At 42.0% G+C, this 17,094-nt stretch overlaps 1 protein-coding gene across 1 annotated transcript in view; it reads right to left on the reverse strand.

Annotated features, from left to right (window-relative positions):
• Window positions 1-17,094, reverse strand: part of LOC144692949 (latent-transforming growth factor beta-binding protein 2-like) — a 662,780-nt gene that overhangs the window by 244,210 nt on the left and 401,476 nt on the right. The window contains exons 16-17 of the mRNA XM_078562124.1: window positions 7,185-7,310; window positions 1,782-1,907 (exon numbers count right to left, since the gene is read on the reverse strand). Coding sequence (XP_078418250.1) covers window positions 1,782-1,907; window positions 7,185-7,310 — 252 coding nt within the window. The remainder of the gene's footprint in view (window positions 1-1,781; window positions 1,908-7,184; window positions 7,311-17,094) is intronic.

Below are 17,094 nucleotides of genomic sequence, written 5' to 3' on the forward strand. Positions count from 1 at the left end.
GACAGTGTCACATGAGGGGACATGTCAGGGAATTTTTTTTTCTATTTTTAATATTTTTTATTGTAGAGACGATCTCCCTGAGGCAGCGCTTTGCCTTAGGCAGATGAGTGCGCTCTTTCGTGCGCATGGGATTCCCCCCCACCTGCACAGGGAGCGCAATGCGCTTCCGTGCGGACATCACGCTGGGCCCGCCCACGTAAAATGGCACCGCGCCCCTGATTGGGGGCACCAATCGGAGGCGAGCCTGTGCACGCCCGCATTTCAACTTCGCCCCCGACGGACTAAAAACCTGCCCCTTGATTTACAGAATGTGAATCTTAAAAAGAATCCAAGACTGTGCATAATTAGTCAAGGAAAAGGAGTAAGTATTTTTGCTGCTGTTATCCTAATCCCCACCAAGTCCTTTTCACCCATTATCCCTGTGTTCGCTGTTCTATATTGGCTCAAAGTTCATACCATCAATGCCGCAGTTATAAAGTTTCCATTCTCTGTGTTAAAATCATTCTATTCCCACTTATGCATCTCCAACTCAGGAATGTCCTTCTTAAACTTTTTCGCCTCACTACCTTTGTCTCTTCCTTTAAGACCCTCCTTAAAATATTCCTCTTTGACCAAGCTTCACCTTTCCTAATGTATCTCATCAGGCTATTCATCAATTTTTGTCTGATTATTATCTTGTAAAGCACCTTGGAACATTTTCCAATGTTAAAGGCACAATATAAGTGTGAAATTTGGATACATTTTTATATATAAAAGGTTGTGTAACTTAAAACTAGATCTCCCAAAAGGCTGGTGATGCAGGATTAATTGAAATTTTGAAGATTGATAGCAGTAGATTTTGTTGGGTAAGGGTATCAAAGGATATGAAGCAAAGGTGTGTAACTGAAGTTGAGGTACAGATCAGCTAGGATCTTACTGATGAAAAGGCTCAAGGGTTTGAAAAATCCTATCTCCCTATATAAATGCAAGTTACTGTTGTATATCAATTATGGGGGAAAAGTCTAATAATCAGAAGGTTTGCAGGATATGTAACATCGGGTCTTTCACCTCTTCCCTTCCAACTATTCAGGGCCTCAATCTTTATTTATACTTCTTTCAGTTTAATATATTGCATTCACTGCTCACGATGTGGTCTCCACTACTCTGGGGAAGCCAAATGCAGATTGGGTGATCGCTTTGCTGAACACTTCCTTTCAGGCTATATAAGCTTGACTGAGAGTTTCCAGTCCCTTGCCTTTTTAATTCCCTTTACCACTTGCACTCTGCCTCTCTGTCCTCAGATTCCTACACAGTTCCAATGAAGCCAACAATAACTTGTCTTTTGATTAGGCACTTTACAACCTTCCAGACTCAATATCCAGCTCAAGAGTTTCAGATCGTAACCAATGCTCTCATTCTTTTTGGACAGCAGATGCTGTTAATGATTCTTCTGTTCCTCTAACCTATCCTGTCTTCCATCCCTATTATAGGACTTCTCTTTTGTTCTTTCCTCCCCTAACTCCCTTACCCTCCCTGTGCATGCTTGAAACCTGTAGCAGCTGTAACAACTTCCAATTCTGATGAAAGATCACTGGTTTGAAATATTGACCAGGTTTCTCTTGATTGGTATACATTAAGAGGACCTTCTGTCTTTCATATTTGCCTCAGTGTCTTACCACCTAGAATAGTCCACTTCATATATCTTCACTCAGTCACATATTTAGATGTCAACATTATGCTTATCTGCAGAAAATAATTTAAAAATAGCAACACTAATAACAGATTTTCTACATTTATTTTACCTATGCAGTCAGTGCCTTGTTGGTTCAGCACAAAACCTGTTGAACAAATGCACCGATAACTTCCCACTGTATTTTCACATTGTCCGTAGCTACAAAGTTGTGGGGTTTGCCTGCATTCATCAGTATCTGTCAATCAAAATCATCAAGTTCAGATATTGCTACAAGCTATTATATCTTACTGCTACAGAAGAAATATGGAAATTATATTTAGCCACACTTGCATATAACAGAGAAGTTGTAGTATAAGGCATAAGCAAATTTATAAATAGTATGAGGGTCTCAAAATGTAAACTTACTCAGATTTTACAGAAGTATATTCAACTCCACTGCAGTTAACAACAGGAACATGCTTTATTTTTACTGCATAAGTCAAAGACATTTCAGAAGAAATGAAAGGTTTTTTCTCTCTCTACATGCTTCCTAAAAATCATAATCTGACCATTTAATGCAGGGAGCCCACTTAATTATCAGTGGATAGAATATACAAAAATGCTCAAAGCTGTTATTAATTCACCAGCCTAACTCAGTGAGATACTTAAGGCTAAATGGTGTAGAAAATGGCAATGTCATAGCAGGTGGTAATGGTGTTTTAGCAGGTGGTCTTCTGAATTTTAAAATGTGATACATTAATAACACAGTGATTACTCTACATCTAACCAACCTGGGAGTAGGTAGCACTGTGATGAAGTACAAAGAGGAAATAAGGTTATATCTCAGAACTATTACTGAACAAGGCTCATTTTGAAATAAAAGTCCTAACTGAATAAAAGTCGAGTCATGGTTTATGGCCTCCAATATATGAATGATTAATTAAGTGATTCTGGTGAGAAAATTCTGATTAATGTGAAAAGAGAAAGCAAAGTTTTCATGGCTTTTCTCACACTATTAGCATGAAGCATATTGTGGGGTATATGACATTCAAGAAGAAGAATAGGAAGCTAGGTAAAGGTGGAGGGGTAGCACTGTTGATCAAAGATGGCATTTGTGCAGTAGTTAGAGATGGCCTTGGTTCAGGAGATCAGGATGTAGAATCGGTTTGTGTGGAGGTGAGGAATAGTAGGGGAAAGAAGTTACTAGTGGGAGTGGTTTACAGTCCCCTAACAGTAACCACAATTTAGGACAAAGTATACAAAAAGAAATATTGGCTTGTGATAAAGGAACAGCAATAATCATGGGTGATTTTAGTCTACGTATACATTGGAAAAATCAGACTGGCAGTAGTAGCCTGGATTGGGGGTTCATAGGATGCTTTTGAGATAGTTTCGTAGAGTGGCACATTCTGGAACCAACTAGAGAACAGATTATATTAGACTTGGTATTGTATAATGTGACAGGACTAATTCATGACCTCAGAGTGATGGCACCCCTAGGTACCAGCGACAACTATATGGTTGAATTTTATGTCCAGTTTGAAAGGGAGAAGAGTAGGTCTAAAACTAGTTTATTAAACTTAAATAAGGGCAACTATGTGGGAGTGAAAGTTAAGCTAGTGGAAGTGAACTGGGATGCCAGGCTAGGGATAGGTCAACAGAGAAGCAGTGGCAGACGTTTAAGGGGCTATTTCAGAATACTCAGAATAAGTATATTCCTATTATAAAGAAAAATTCTAAAGGGAGGACTCACCATCCATGGTTAACCAAAGAAGCTAAGGAAAGCATCAAACTTAAGGAAAAAGCATATAACTGCACGAAGATGAGTGGCAGGTCAGATGATTGGTCAGAATATAAAGAGAATGACTGAAAGGTTAATCAGGAGTAAGAAATTAGAGTATGAGAGGAAGATAGCTAGAAATGTAAAAACAGATAGCAAGAGTTTCTACAGGTATTTAAAATGGAAAAGTGTAAGTAAAGTGAGTGCTAGTCCTCTAGAGCGTGACGATGGGAAGTTAATAGTAGATAATAATGAAATGGCATATGAAATGAACAAATATTTTGTTTCTGTCTTCACTGTAGAGCACACAAAAAAATTCCAGTAATAGCTGTAAATCAGCAGGTGGAAGGGAGGGAGGAACTTGGTGAAATTACAATCATTAGGGAAGTGGTACTGAGCAAACTGTAGGAGCTGCAGGCTGACAAGTCACTGGGTTCTGATGGACCTCATCCTAGGGTCTTAAAGGAGGTGACTAATAAGATAGTAGATACGCTGGTGTTAATTTTCCAAAATTACCTAGATTCTGCAAAGGTTCCATCAGACTGGAAAATAGTAAATATAACACCTCTATTCAAGAAGGGAGAAAGGCAGGAAACAGGAAACTACAGGCCAATTAGTTTGACATCTGTAATGGGGAAGGTATTAGAATTGATCATTAAGGAGGTTATAGGTAGGCACTTAGAGAAACTCAAAGTAATCTCAAAGAGATTTTGTGGTTTTGTGAAAGGAAAATCATGTTTAACCAATTTATTGGAGTTCTTTGAAGGAGTAACATGCGCTGTGGGTAAAGGGGAGCCTGTAGACATGCTGTACTTGGATTTCCAGAAGGCATTTGATAAGGTACCACGTCAAAGGTTGTTGTGGCAAATAAAAGCTCTTGGTGTAGGGGGTAGGATATTAGCAAGGATAGAAGATTGGCTGGCTGGCAGAAAACAGGAGGCAGAATTTTGCTCATGTTGGGTGGGCTCGGCAGGGTGGTCGGGAAGCCAACCACTGCCTGCAATCTGGGCCAGAATGCAATTTCACAAGGCCCACCCAGCGTGAAACGTGCGCGCTCAGTGCTGCCTGTCCGGGCAGAGGAGGAGGGCAAGCAGGGAACTTGGTGCATGCGCACAAGTGAGCGCTTGAAAATCTCCCTGAGGCACAGAGCTGCCTCAGAGAGATGAAGAGTTTTAAAAATAAGAAATAAAGATTTTAAAAATGTTATAGAACATGTCCCCTCCTGTGACTCTATTACATAAGTAGGGACCTGTTATAAATGAAATTTTTAAAAATGTATTTTATTTCTATTTGATGTTAGAAACCTCATCTGGCCCATGGATGAGGTTTCCAAAAAAATGCAAAGGCTGCTTGGCCTTTTCACCTGCCCACCAACCATAAGGTTGGATGCGCAGCAAAAAATGTAAGTTAATTAATGCTTTAATAGCCCTAATAGGCCTTCTAACTGTTGGCAGGCACGTTGCTGATTCCAGCGCACGCCCGCTGACCGAACTATTGCGCGACTGCGCATTGACGTCAGGAGGCTCACCCGACATCATGATGTCTCATTTCATGCTAGAGTAGGTTGGGCATGTACCTGCCCGCCGGGGTAAAAGTTCTGCCCAGGGAGTGCATAAATGGGTCTTTTTCTGATTGACAGGATATGATGAGTAGTGTCCCACAGTAGAGTCCCACAGGGCTCTGTACTGGGGCTTCAATTTTTTACAATTTATATCAATGACTTAAATGTGGGGATTAAAGGCATGATAGCTAAATTTACAGATGACACTAAAATAGGTGGGAAAGTATGTTGTGAAGAGGATGTAAGGAAGTTGCAAACAGATATACATGGGTTGAGTGAGTGGGCAAAAAATATGGCAGATGGAGTATAATGTGGGAAAATGTGAAGTTGTTCACTTTGGCAGGATGAATAAAAAAAGCAGAGTATTACTTAAATGGAGAACAGCTGCAGAATTCTGAGGTGCAGAGGGATCTTGGTGTTCTAGTGCATGAGTTACAAAAAGCTAGTGGCTTTTCCAGACCCTAACGCCGGTGGGATCTTTCGGTCCTGCTGATGTGAATGCAGATTTCAATGGCTCACTGGCCTCGCCATGGGGGAACCCACTACGGGGGTGGGCTGGAAAATTCCGGCCAGTATGCAGGTACAGTAAGTAATTAAGAAGGCTAATGGAATGCTATCCTTTATTACCAGAGGAATTGACATAAAAGTAAGGATGTTATGCTTCAGTTACACAGTGCATTGGTGAGACCACATCTCGAATATTATGTGCAGTTTTGATCTCCTTATTTAAGGAAGGATGTAAGTGCATTGGGGGCAGTTCAGAGGATATTTACTAGATTGATACCTGGAATGAGCTGGTTGTCTTGTGAGGAAAGGTTGGGCAGACTGGAGTGAGGGGTGACTTGATTGAAGTATATAAGATCCTGAACGACAATGACAAGCTGGACGTGGAAAGGATGTTCCTCTTGTGGGTGAGTCCAGAACTAGGGGGCACTGTTTTAAAATTAGGAGCTGCCCTTTTAGTACAGAGGTGAGGCGATTTTTTTTTTTCCTCATAGGGTTTTGCGACTTTGGAACTCTCTGCCTTAGAAGGTGGTGGAGGCAGGGTCATTGAACATTTTTAAGGGGGAGATAGATAGATTCTTGTTAGGCAAGGGAAACAAAGGTTATCAGGGGTAGATGGGTATGTGGAATTGGAAACACAAACAGATCAACCATGATCTTAATGAATGGCGGAGAAGGCTCGAGGGACCAAAAGGCCTACTTCTGCTCCTATTTCGTATGTTCGTATGTAGCACAGATGCAGCGTAAATCTCTCCGTTTTTAATAACAATGTTTCACAGTTCCAAAATCCACTCATTTATTTTTCATACTTGCATGAAAAACTGTAGTCTAACAAATTTTTTAAATTTTCTGGCAAGGTTAAGTCAGAATCATATAGAGGCATTTAATTAAGGTTGGAGGAATCTCATGCCATAGATATTTTCAGATATGAAATATTCAAGTTAACATTAATAAGCTCTGCTTGAGAGATACAATTTAATAAAATAATACTAATTTTTCTACAGTTCATAGTGATTGATCGCATAACTGGAAACTAAAATCACCCATGTGAAACTTACAGTAACATAGTTTTTCATGCTATGAAATAATTCACTTCATGCATTCACCCTCTGGATTTTTTTACCTTTCAAAAACAACCATTTTATTGGAGAAATTGTTAACTTCTGCTTTTTTGAGGGGAGATGATTAAAAAAACACAAGTTAAATCTGTTCCAGATCTCCTGTCTATACTGAATAGATGCTATGACTTTGCTCACTGAACATATTCCTGCTGTTAAATGATCAGTGAATAGCTAAAGTAGTCAATTTATAAGTATACACTTTTGGAACAGCTAAGATGCCATGTACAGATCACAGAAGCTAAATATATTTGGAGAAACAGCAGGAGTTATGAAGGTAAAAAACAGAATCATATTAACTAACAATGGTCCTTTTACCATACATTATGTATGTTTGCGTAGTTTTCTAACAATGCCAGCTGGAATTATAGATAAAAGTCTTTTTTGCACGAGTGGTTAGTTTAAAGTCATATATAGATGATCTGATCAATACAATTATTATCTTTAGATTACTATTAAAACTTTACAAACGAAACAACCTTTTCCCACAATTTGCACAGCATCAAAACAGATCAGGGTTACAAACTTATTCTTGCAGTTTATGAAGAACATTTATGAAATGTTTCTTACCGACACACTTTGTTTGCTGATTATCCAGCTGATAGCCAGAGTCACAGTTACACAGGTATCCGACTTGCTGATTGATGCAAAGTCCTGGACCACAAATGTTTGGTGAAACGTCACATATATTTATAACTATATGTGTGAAAACAAAAATAGAATTAAAACATGGTATCCATTTAAAAACAGTAAAAGCTATTAGCACTTAGTTTCCACAGTTAATCAAGTGATTGTTAGAATGGAATTTGGACTGAAGTACTTTCATGGGTTTAAATTGGACGCACATTGTCAATCATGCACAATGCATATCTTTTGTCAGTTTCTAATGTTTTAACATAACAGTAATTTGAAGAATGGTTTAGTATTCAAGTCAACTGTAAGTTTGACTGAAACTGTCCAGATGTATTCAATTGGCACCCCTAACATTCAACTGAGCAGCTAATGTCAAACAAGTAAACTTTGTTGATTGGAGTAAAAATCCAGAGATCAAAGAACAATTTTCTACGAAGAAAAACTTATTATTATTATTTTTGCAATTGTTTAGTTACCACACATCATGTCCATAGTATTTGGTGTATAAAATGCATTACAATAAATGGGACTTATAAAAGAGCCTCGTGCATCATGCTGAAGGCTGATTCTGGGAAGTGATACTAATTTTAAAGCATTGGGTCATAGAGCCAGATTTTCCCCTCCCAACACTGAGCAAATTCGTGTCAAAAGGCTGAAATATAAGGCACACGAGGCTGCAATTTCGAAGTTGCCAGGCCATTCCCGTCATCCGCCAATTCTCCCGGGTCGGGAAACATAGCAGGTGTCAATTAAAATGACTTTGGGTTCGCAGTTTAAATTCCTGCTGGAAACTCAATCTTCCCTTCCCATGGTATTTTCCCCAAGGCATGTGGGTTCCTGGAGGCTGTAGGAAGCCGACACGTAAGTCAGCTTGTGAACCGTGAGGGAAGCCTGCTGCGGAGTTGGAAACCTTTTGATAGGTAAGTTTAAAAGGTCTTGCCAATGCCATCTGATTATCCCCATGCCCCCTCATATCCCCACATATCCCTCTATATCCCCATGCCCCCTCCATCCCAATGCCCCTTTCATGCACCCTATGCATCCTCCGTGCCCACTCTTCCTGTACCCACTATGTACAGAACTGAGCCATGTAACAACACTGGCAAGTCTTTGAAATGCTCCTGAATCTGAAAAAATAAGCAAACAGACATTAGGGCTGGAGGAGATTACAGTGATTGGGAAGGACAAGGCCATACAGAGACCTGAAAATAAGGATGACAATTTTAAAATTGAAGAGTTGCTTAACCAGGAGCCAATGTAGGTCAGTAAAGAGAGAAGAACATGACATGACCTGGTGTGAGTTAGGATACAGGCAGCAGGGTTTTGGATGACCTTAAGTTTATGGAGGATAGAATGAAGGAGGTTGGCCAGGAATGCATTGGAACAGTCAAATCTAGAGGTAGAAAAGGCATGGATGAGGATTTCAGCAGAAGATAAACTGAGTCAAGAACATAGCAGGCGATATTATGGAGGTGGAAACAGGTCATCTCAGTGATGGCGCGGATATGTGGTCAGAGGCAACACAGAATCAAATATAACATCAAGGTTGTGAATAGTTTGGTTCAGCCTCACAGTTGTCAGACAGGGATAGCAGAAACAAAGACACTGGGCTGAATAATATGAAGGGGGGAGGGTCGCGGATGGCACGCACCCCCCGGAAACTCCACGGCAATCCAACCCGCAGCCATGTAACGCTCTGTGGCGGACTAAGGAGGGCCAAGTAGGACTTCTGCCCCTCATTGGGAATTCCCACTCTCTGGAGCTGCCAGCTAATCTGATTGGCCAGCAGCTCTATCAGTCCTGGCAGTACCAGGAAGGCATCGTTGGCCACTGCTGGGACTGCTGGAGTAGAAAGGACTCCAAGGCCCTGGATTCCTGTAACAGATAAGTCTGAGGTCTTGGGCCAGAAGGGTTTAGGTAGGTTAGGAGGAGGGGCAGTGGGGAGTGGAGGGGGTGGCTGGTGATGGGGGAGTACGTGGGTTTAAGGGAGGAAACAGGTAGGAAGGAAGGAGGAGTTCAAGCTAAAGGGGAGGGGGGCGGGCGCCCAGGGATCAGCAAAGGGCAGCCCATGAAGACTGACCCCGACTTCCTTCCCACCCTTTAAGCACTTGAGGTAAAAAATTTGGCTTCCTGCTCCCACTCTGCTGCCCATGCCAAACATTTTATGGCATAGGCAGCATATTTTCAGGGTCAATTGGCCAGATAACAAGCCTAATTGACCCTAATTATTCATTTAAATATGTCGGATGAGCTGCTGATTTCGGCGCCGGCCTGCCTGCTCCCCCTTCAGCTGTGGCTCAGTTCATAGCACCCTCGCCTTTGAATCAGAGGGTTGTGGGTTCATGTCCCACTCCCGGAAACCAAGAACTGTGATTGTACTCGAAAGAGTTGCAATCTGTGACTGTTGATAACTCAAAAGAGTTCCCCCTATTATGGGAGGTGTCAGCTGTGGCTCAGTTCATAGCACCCTCGCCTTTGAATCAGAGGGTTGTGGGTTCATGTCCCACTCCCGGAAACCAAGAACTGTGATTGTACTTGAAAGAGTTGCAATCTGTGACTGTTGATAACTCGAAAGAGTTCCCCCTATTATGGGAGGTGTCTACTGTGGCTCAGTTCATAGCACCCTCGCCTTTGAATCAGAGGGTTGTGGGTTCATGTCCCACTCCCGGAAACCAAGAACTATGATTGTACTCGAAAGAGTTGCAATCTGTGACTGTTGATAACTCGAAAGAGTTTCCCCTATTATGGGAGGTGTCAGCTGTGGCTCAGTTCATAGCACCCTCGCCTTTGAATCAGAGGGTTGTGGGTTCATGTCCCACTCCCGGAAACCAAGAACTGTGATTGTACTTGAAAGAGTTGCAATCTGTGACTGTTGATAACTCGAAAGAGTTTCCCCCTATTATGGGGTGAGCTCGAGGTCGGTTGGCAAGTAGTGGGTTGGGCGCCCGCCCCATTTTATGTGCCATGCCCCCCCATCCCGGAAACATGCCCGCTGGGGGCACCTAAAATTCAGCCCAATGACTTATGTAAACTAGTATGTAGTTATATATGCTTCCCAATAAGCAGCACACTTGATTGGAACCCCATCCGCCATCTTAATCATTCACTTTATCCACCACCAGTGCACCTACAAATCAAGAGTTCCCGCCCGATTGTTCGTCCCTCTTCTGCGGCTACGTTCGACGCCGGGTGTCCCTGGAGAGGGAGCACGCGGTGTCTGCCGGCACCATCGAGGCCTTCCGTGCCCGGTGGGCACCGCGGGAACTGGGGTGTTTTGTTGACCCCTTTAATCACATTTTGGTTTAATGTTTGTAAGTTTCCTTTAAAGTTTCTCCTTGATTTTACAGCTGACCTGACTTAGGGGCTGTGCTTGATTTATCCCTTGTTTTTGTTAATTTAGTTAATTGTTTTAACTCTACAAGAGTTACAAATCAAGAGTAGCAGGCACCTGGGAACACCACAACCTGCAAGTTCGCTTCCGAGTTACACACCATCCTCAGTTGGAAATATATTGTTGTTTCTCCATCATTCCTGGTTCAAGGTCCTAGAACTCCCTACCTAACAATACTGTGTGAGTACTGGGGGGGCACCTTCAGCCAATGGCACCACTGTCAAGCAGGCAGCCATTGCTGCTGGGGAGGCTCCTCCATGGGTCATTGAGTGGCCATAAAGGATGCTCCCCTCTTCCCAGGAACCCTCTACCCAGGAACTTGCTGGGACGCTGCCAGGGATTACCTGGCAGTCTCATCAAGCAGTGGCAGCCCATCCCAAAGCAGTAAAATGCCAGGGGGAGGAAGCTGGCCCTTAACTGGGCACTTGGTTGGTTATATTACTGAGGTATCACTTCCAGTAATATCCAGACTTTGGGCTCCCCTCCCGACTTCTTCTGCCGTCATCTTATCAGCCCTCCTGGTCCCAATCAGACTCCATCGGGCTCATGAAATCGAGCCCCCTGTGTCTAAGCTCAGTACCTCTGCTATAATTAGAAAATCTGAATATTAAACATTTTCAGAATCATTAGATGCAAATGAATTAATTTCTATGGGGTGCATGTGGCTTTCCGTTCCCTAGTAATTGAATTGAGGTTGGGAAAGGAAAGAACAGGTACTGTATCCACATTACTGGTGAAGTAGTGGTGAGAAACTTGCAAGTAAGTTCCCTTGTGATCTACTGGTAGGGAATAAGTCTATGTTTCCAGGCAATTGAATAATGGGATGAATCATGTATCATGTACCCTGGCAGGCTAGAAAAACTCTGCACACTTGGCTTACTGTTCTGTTTCATTGCGGGGGGTCGGGGGGGAGATTTGGATTTAGATCTGAGCTATTTAAGGCCTATTAGCTACTATGTTGTTATTTTCTCAGCAACTAAGAATAGTCTACTGGACACCACTAGTGGTCGTGATGAATGAGAAATACTGTGTATTATTGAACCAACAAGTTCTACAGAACTCAGTTTATTGATGTACAAAACTTTAGATACTAACTTTGGAATTTAGGGCACTTGGTTATCTGGTTTATTCTAGAGGCAGTGGGGGTAAAAGTCATCTTGGGCTGCAATGGAAAAGAACATATGTTGGAATGTAACATGGGACACTGATTCACTATTACCCATTTTGTATTACTATTCAAGACCAATTTCACCCCCAACATGCCATTTTGGCTAAGCAAATTTTCACATCATCAGGAGTCAGACAGTAAAGAATTACGCAGAAAAGGAGGGGAAAATGCTTTTGAATTTCTAAATTAAATTTTAAATTAAAAACTGTACCTCACCTCCATCTTTAATGCTTTAGTCACCAATAAAACCATTACTCTCTCTCACCCTGGCCATTTCCCTGGTGCAGCCCTCAACTCCACTCAGTTAAGTTCAAGTACACAGACTTGAAAAGATATGGTGGACAACTTGTTTAACCATTCAACACCAAATCAGGCTGGATCACTTAAAACATTACCAGCCCTACTCTTGGCTGCTAAAACTGTTCACTATTCTAGGATCATCCTGGAATGCAAGGATAACCCCGGCTTCTTTTCTCTACTGCAGACCATCTCCTTAAACTTCACTCCCCGTCCACTCCACCTTCAACCCCAACAAGTACGAGGAGCTCATGGACCTCTTTGTCACTAAGTTTGAGACAATCTGATCAGCTGCTTCTGCCACGTTACTCCCTTCCAGAAGCCTACGTGACCAAATTTCCTTTAATGCTCCTCCTTGCCCTAGCCATAAATTTACATCTTTCTCTAGTTTCTCTCCTATCTCCCCATATGTCATCTCTAAACTCAGCTTGTCCACAAGACCTACATCTTGTTCCCTTGATCCTATTCCTGCTAAACTGATCACCCAGCTTCCCCTCCTGGCCCTCATGTTAGCCAATAATGTAAATGGTCCTCTCGCTTTAGGTGTCATCCCTCTCTCCTTTAAATCTGGCATCATCAACACTCTTCTCAAAAAAAAAACCCTTGACCCCTCCATCGTTACAAACTACTGTCCGATCTTTAACCTCCATTTTCTTTCCAAAGCCCTTGAATACGTTATCGCCTTCCAAATCTGTTCACAATTTTCCCGGAACTCCATGTTGGAATCTCTCCAAACAGATTTCCGCCCCTGCCACAGTACCAAAACAGCTCTTAACAAAATCACAAATAGCATCCTTTGTAACTGTGACAAATGTAAACTTTCCCTCCTTGTCCTCTCAACCTGCCTGCACCCTTTGACACAGTTGACCACATCATCCTCCTCCAATGCGTTTCCACTGTCATCCACCTGGTTAGGACAGCTCTCATGTGGTTCCATCCTTATCTATCTAATCATAACCAGAGAATCACTTGCAATTATATCTCTTCCTCCTTGTGCACTGTTAACTCTGGTGTCGCCTAAGGATCTATCCTTGGCCCCCTCCTACTTCTCATCTATATGCTGCCCCTTGGCAACATCATCCAAAAAGGCATAGCATTATTTTTCATATGTATACTGACGACACTCAGCTCTACCTCATCACCATCCCTCTAGACTCCTGCACTTAGCAGACTGCTTGTCCGACATCCAGAAATGGTAGAGAAGAAATGTCCTCCAATTAAATATTGGGAAGATGAAAATTGTTGATTTTGGTCCCTGCTCCAAGCTCTGTCCCCTAACTACTGACTCCATCCTTCTTCCTGGCAATAGTCTGAACTTAAGTCAGTCTGTTCGCAATCTTGATGTCACATTTGACCCTGAAATGAGATACCGACCTCATATTCGTGCCATCACTAAGACCACCTATTTCCACCTCCCTTAACATCGCACAACTTTGACCCTGTCTCAGCTCATCTGCTGCTGAAGCCCTCATCCATGCCTTCATTACCTCTAAACTTGACGTCATCCAAAGTTCTGCTGCCTGTGTCCTCATTCGCACCAAGTCCTATTCCCCTAACACCCCTGTGTTCACTGTCCTACCTTAGCTTGTGGTCAAGCAATGTCTTGATTTCAAATTTCTCATCCTTGTTTTCAAATCGCTCCATCTCCTTTCCTTCCCTATCTCTGTAATCTCCTCCAACCCTCCGAGATATCTGTGTTCTTCTAATTCTGGCCTCTTGTGTATGCCCAATCATAATTGCTTCACCATTAATGATTGTGCCTTCAGTTGCCTAAACCCCAAGCTCTGGAATTCCCTTACTACACGTCTCTGCCTTGCATTTCTCCTTTAAGACACATCTTTGAACCTACCTCTTTGACCAAGCTTCTGGTTATTTGACATAGGTTGGGATTTTATAGTCCTGCCCTGCTGAAAGTCATTGGACATTTTGTTGGGTTACCAAATTTTCCATCCCATCAGCGACGGGTCCTGCTGGCTCAATGTCCTACTTTCTCTTATAATGCTCCTATGATGCGTCTTCTGACGTTTCATTACATTAAAGGCGCTATATAAATATAATTTGTTGTTGTTGTTCTAATTGTACAGATCATACTACATTGAATTATTTTGCTTGAAATATTTTCCTGCTAGTGCGCATAAAATCATGGGCTGGGTTTTACAGGGGTGGTGGGAGAAGGAGGGCAATGTGCTCTCCCCCTGTCGCAAGAATCAGCCAGCAGCCAATGTGCCGAAAGAAAGCCTGTCCCGCAGGCATAACGCGCTGTTGTCGGGCTAAACAGGCTGAGAGTGGGACTTCTGCCCCTAAGTGGGAGGAAGTCCCGCCCTTGAGAGTTGCCAGCCAATTTGATTGCCAGAACTGAGCAATGGGTGCTGCTGGGACTGCAAGCAGGTCCACGAGAAAGGCAGCCATGGCATCCGGACCCAGATAAGTCAGGGATCTTGGATGGGGAGGGATCAGGCAGCCCAGAAATGGGGGGCGAGGGGAGTGGGAGAACATGTTTTGGAGATCAGTCAGAGAGGAATGAAGGGAGGGTAATATATTTAGGAGGTAATATATTGGGGTGCCCCAATGCGCAAAGGGTACCCCCAAATGATGTACCCCCTTCCTTCCCACCTGTAGAAATATTTCTTTTTTTAAATGGCCTGCCCAGTCCAACCGTATATGGCATGGGCAGCATTTTATGTGGGTCAATTGGCTTGTTAATAAGCCCAAATGACCTTTAATTATTTATTTAAATATGGCAGGCGGGCTGCCAATTTCAGCACCCACCACCGACTGTGTTATGGAAGACGGCTCTGGTGTGGGCAGGTAGGTGGGGGTCTTGTCACCGCTCGTATTTTACCTGCTCCCCTGCTGAAAACATGCCCAGCTGGGAGCCGTAAAATCCAGCCATATGTCTTATAAAAATTCCTCTTGGTTAAATAGTAGTGTTTTCTATAAAATACAAGAGATCCTTTATTAACATAACAGCCATCTATTTTCAAAAGTTCTGTAACAACATGTTTGTCCTAAAATGTTGTAAAGCCTGCCATCAATGAAATTTGATGCTAATCTCCTAATGCTGGTGTAACCTCTGAACAGGTTTGCCAAAAATATGTTGAACAATACAATAGTGAATCTTTGTATCAATCTATGTCAGCTACAAGCAGTTATTTAGGAATATTTTCTTGTTGCAATGAAATGTTTGTCAAAAACATTCACGTGTCTCTGTTACTAAGCTAACATAAGTTACACTATTTAAAAAAATTTCTGCTGTGCAGCTGTCCATAATGAACTCCTATATCACCACTATATTTTAATGTTGTATTGGTATCTTTGATTAATACTGCCACTTTTGTTTCCTTTCTTTTCATTTATTCGTTCTTACTTTATCCCTTTGAAATATTTTTCTAACCAGGAATGATTAGCTCCAAATCCTGCCCTAACATAGGCCATGCCTACATTAGTTGTTATACCCCCACAGCAATTTGTGCCTCTAACTCACCAATTTTATTTAGGATGTAATCTGCACAGCTGTGTACATGTAACCTCTACCCATCTATCTATTTGGTAATTCTACATCTTCCAAACTCTCCTCCTTTTGTCCTGGTTTTTATTATTTTCTTAATGTTCTTTTTCATTGTCCCAATGCTCCTTGACACTTTTTATTATCATCTCCAGATAACTTTCCACTTCACTATGTAATCCATGGCATAATATCTCATCCATTTTCCACCCAATGTGTAGAACATTCCACTTGTCTATTGTAAATATCACCTCCCATTGATTTGCAGGTTTTACGAAATTCCTTTTCTAAATTCTTGGTTCTTTCCCTGACTCGACTGCCCCCCCTATTTTAGTATCATTTGCAATCAATCCATGATTGACAGCACAGAGTCTCGAGAAAGAACATGCTTGATTGGTTGAGCCATTTTTCATGTTACCTGCATTCTTATGTTATCTCTTAAAATGTTGATTGGGATAGGTTAGTTTGCTGAGTGAGGGTTAATATTATCTCTCTTTTGCTGAACAAAAGTTGACCTGGAATTCAGACTACATAATAGTACTTAGTGCAATTGCAGTTGCGGTTGTAAACATGAGCAAACTGCAGTTAAAAAATGTACTAAAATGTTAAAGCAGCAGACCATTCAGCAGTAAAAACAGCACAGATGGCTTACTCAGACGTGTTCAGTATTACTTCATCAGTTCCCTGCTGCCCTGACTTTAAATCAAAGCTTGGTACTTAAAGTATAAACTTGAAGCATTTATTAATTCTACCACATTTGTCAGATAAAAATCAGGTACTGGGAATTCCAGATTCCACAGTGATAGCTAATTTGGTTTTATATCAATTTGGCAACTCTACCAATATAATACAATCTGAACAAAACAATCCAAACTCTGTTCCATCTACTTTTATTGCAGATTGTAAAAAAATATCCACTTTGTGCTCTCTGTGCTAAAGCAGCTGGTAATCAAAATGATTAAAATAGGTTTATATAAATGGTCTGAGACAACTCCCTACTGCTTTCTATCCCTGTAAAACACAAATGCATACATCAGACTGTAACTTAGTACCATATGATTTAGGTTATGCTTTGAAGACAAGAGTCATTTTTAAACACTAATGCTTATTATGTCAGTAAACACAGCAATCAAACTGCACACGGCAAGACTTACCAACAACAAATTAACATATCCCCAATTAATTTAGGTTCTGACCTGTCCTAAAGGCACTATTTTAATGCAGGCCTTTACTTTCTTAAGATAAAAGCAAAATACTGCAGATGCTGGAAATCTGAAACAAAAACAAAAATTGCTGGAAAAACTCAGCAGGTCTGACGCCATCTGTGGAGAGAAAGACAGAGGTCAGAATCTTGCCCTCGGATGGCCCCACTGGTTTGGCGGCGGGCGGCCAGCCAACCTCGCCACTGAAACGGGGCCTGCCGCCATTTTAAGTGGGCGGGCCAATTAAGGCCGCCCAGCGGCATCCCCGACAGGAAGCGCTATGC

Source organism: Cetorhinus maximus, chromosome 18 (assembly GCF_964194155.1).
Source record: "Cetorhinus maximus chromosome 18, sCetMax3.hap1.1, whole genome shotgun sequence".
NCBI lineage: Eukaryota > Metazoa > Chordata > Chondrichthyes > Lamniformes > Cetorhinidae > Cetorhinus > Cetorhinus maximus.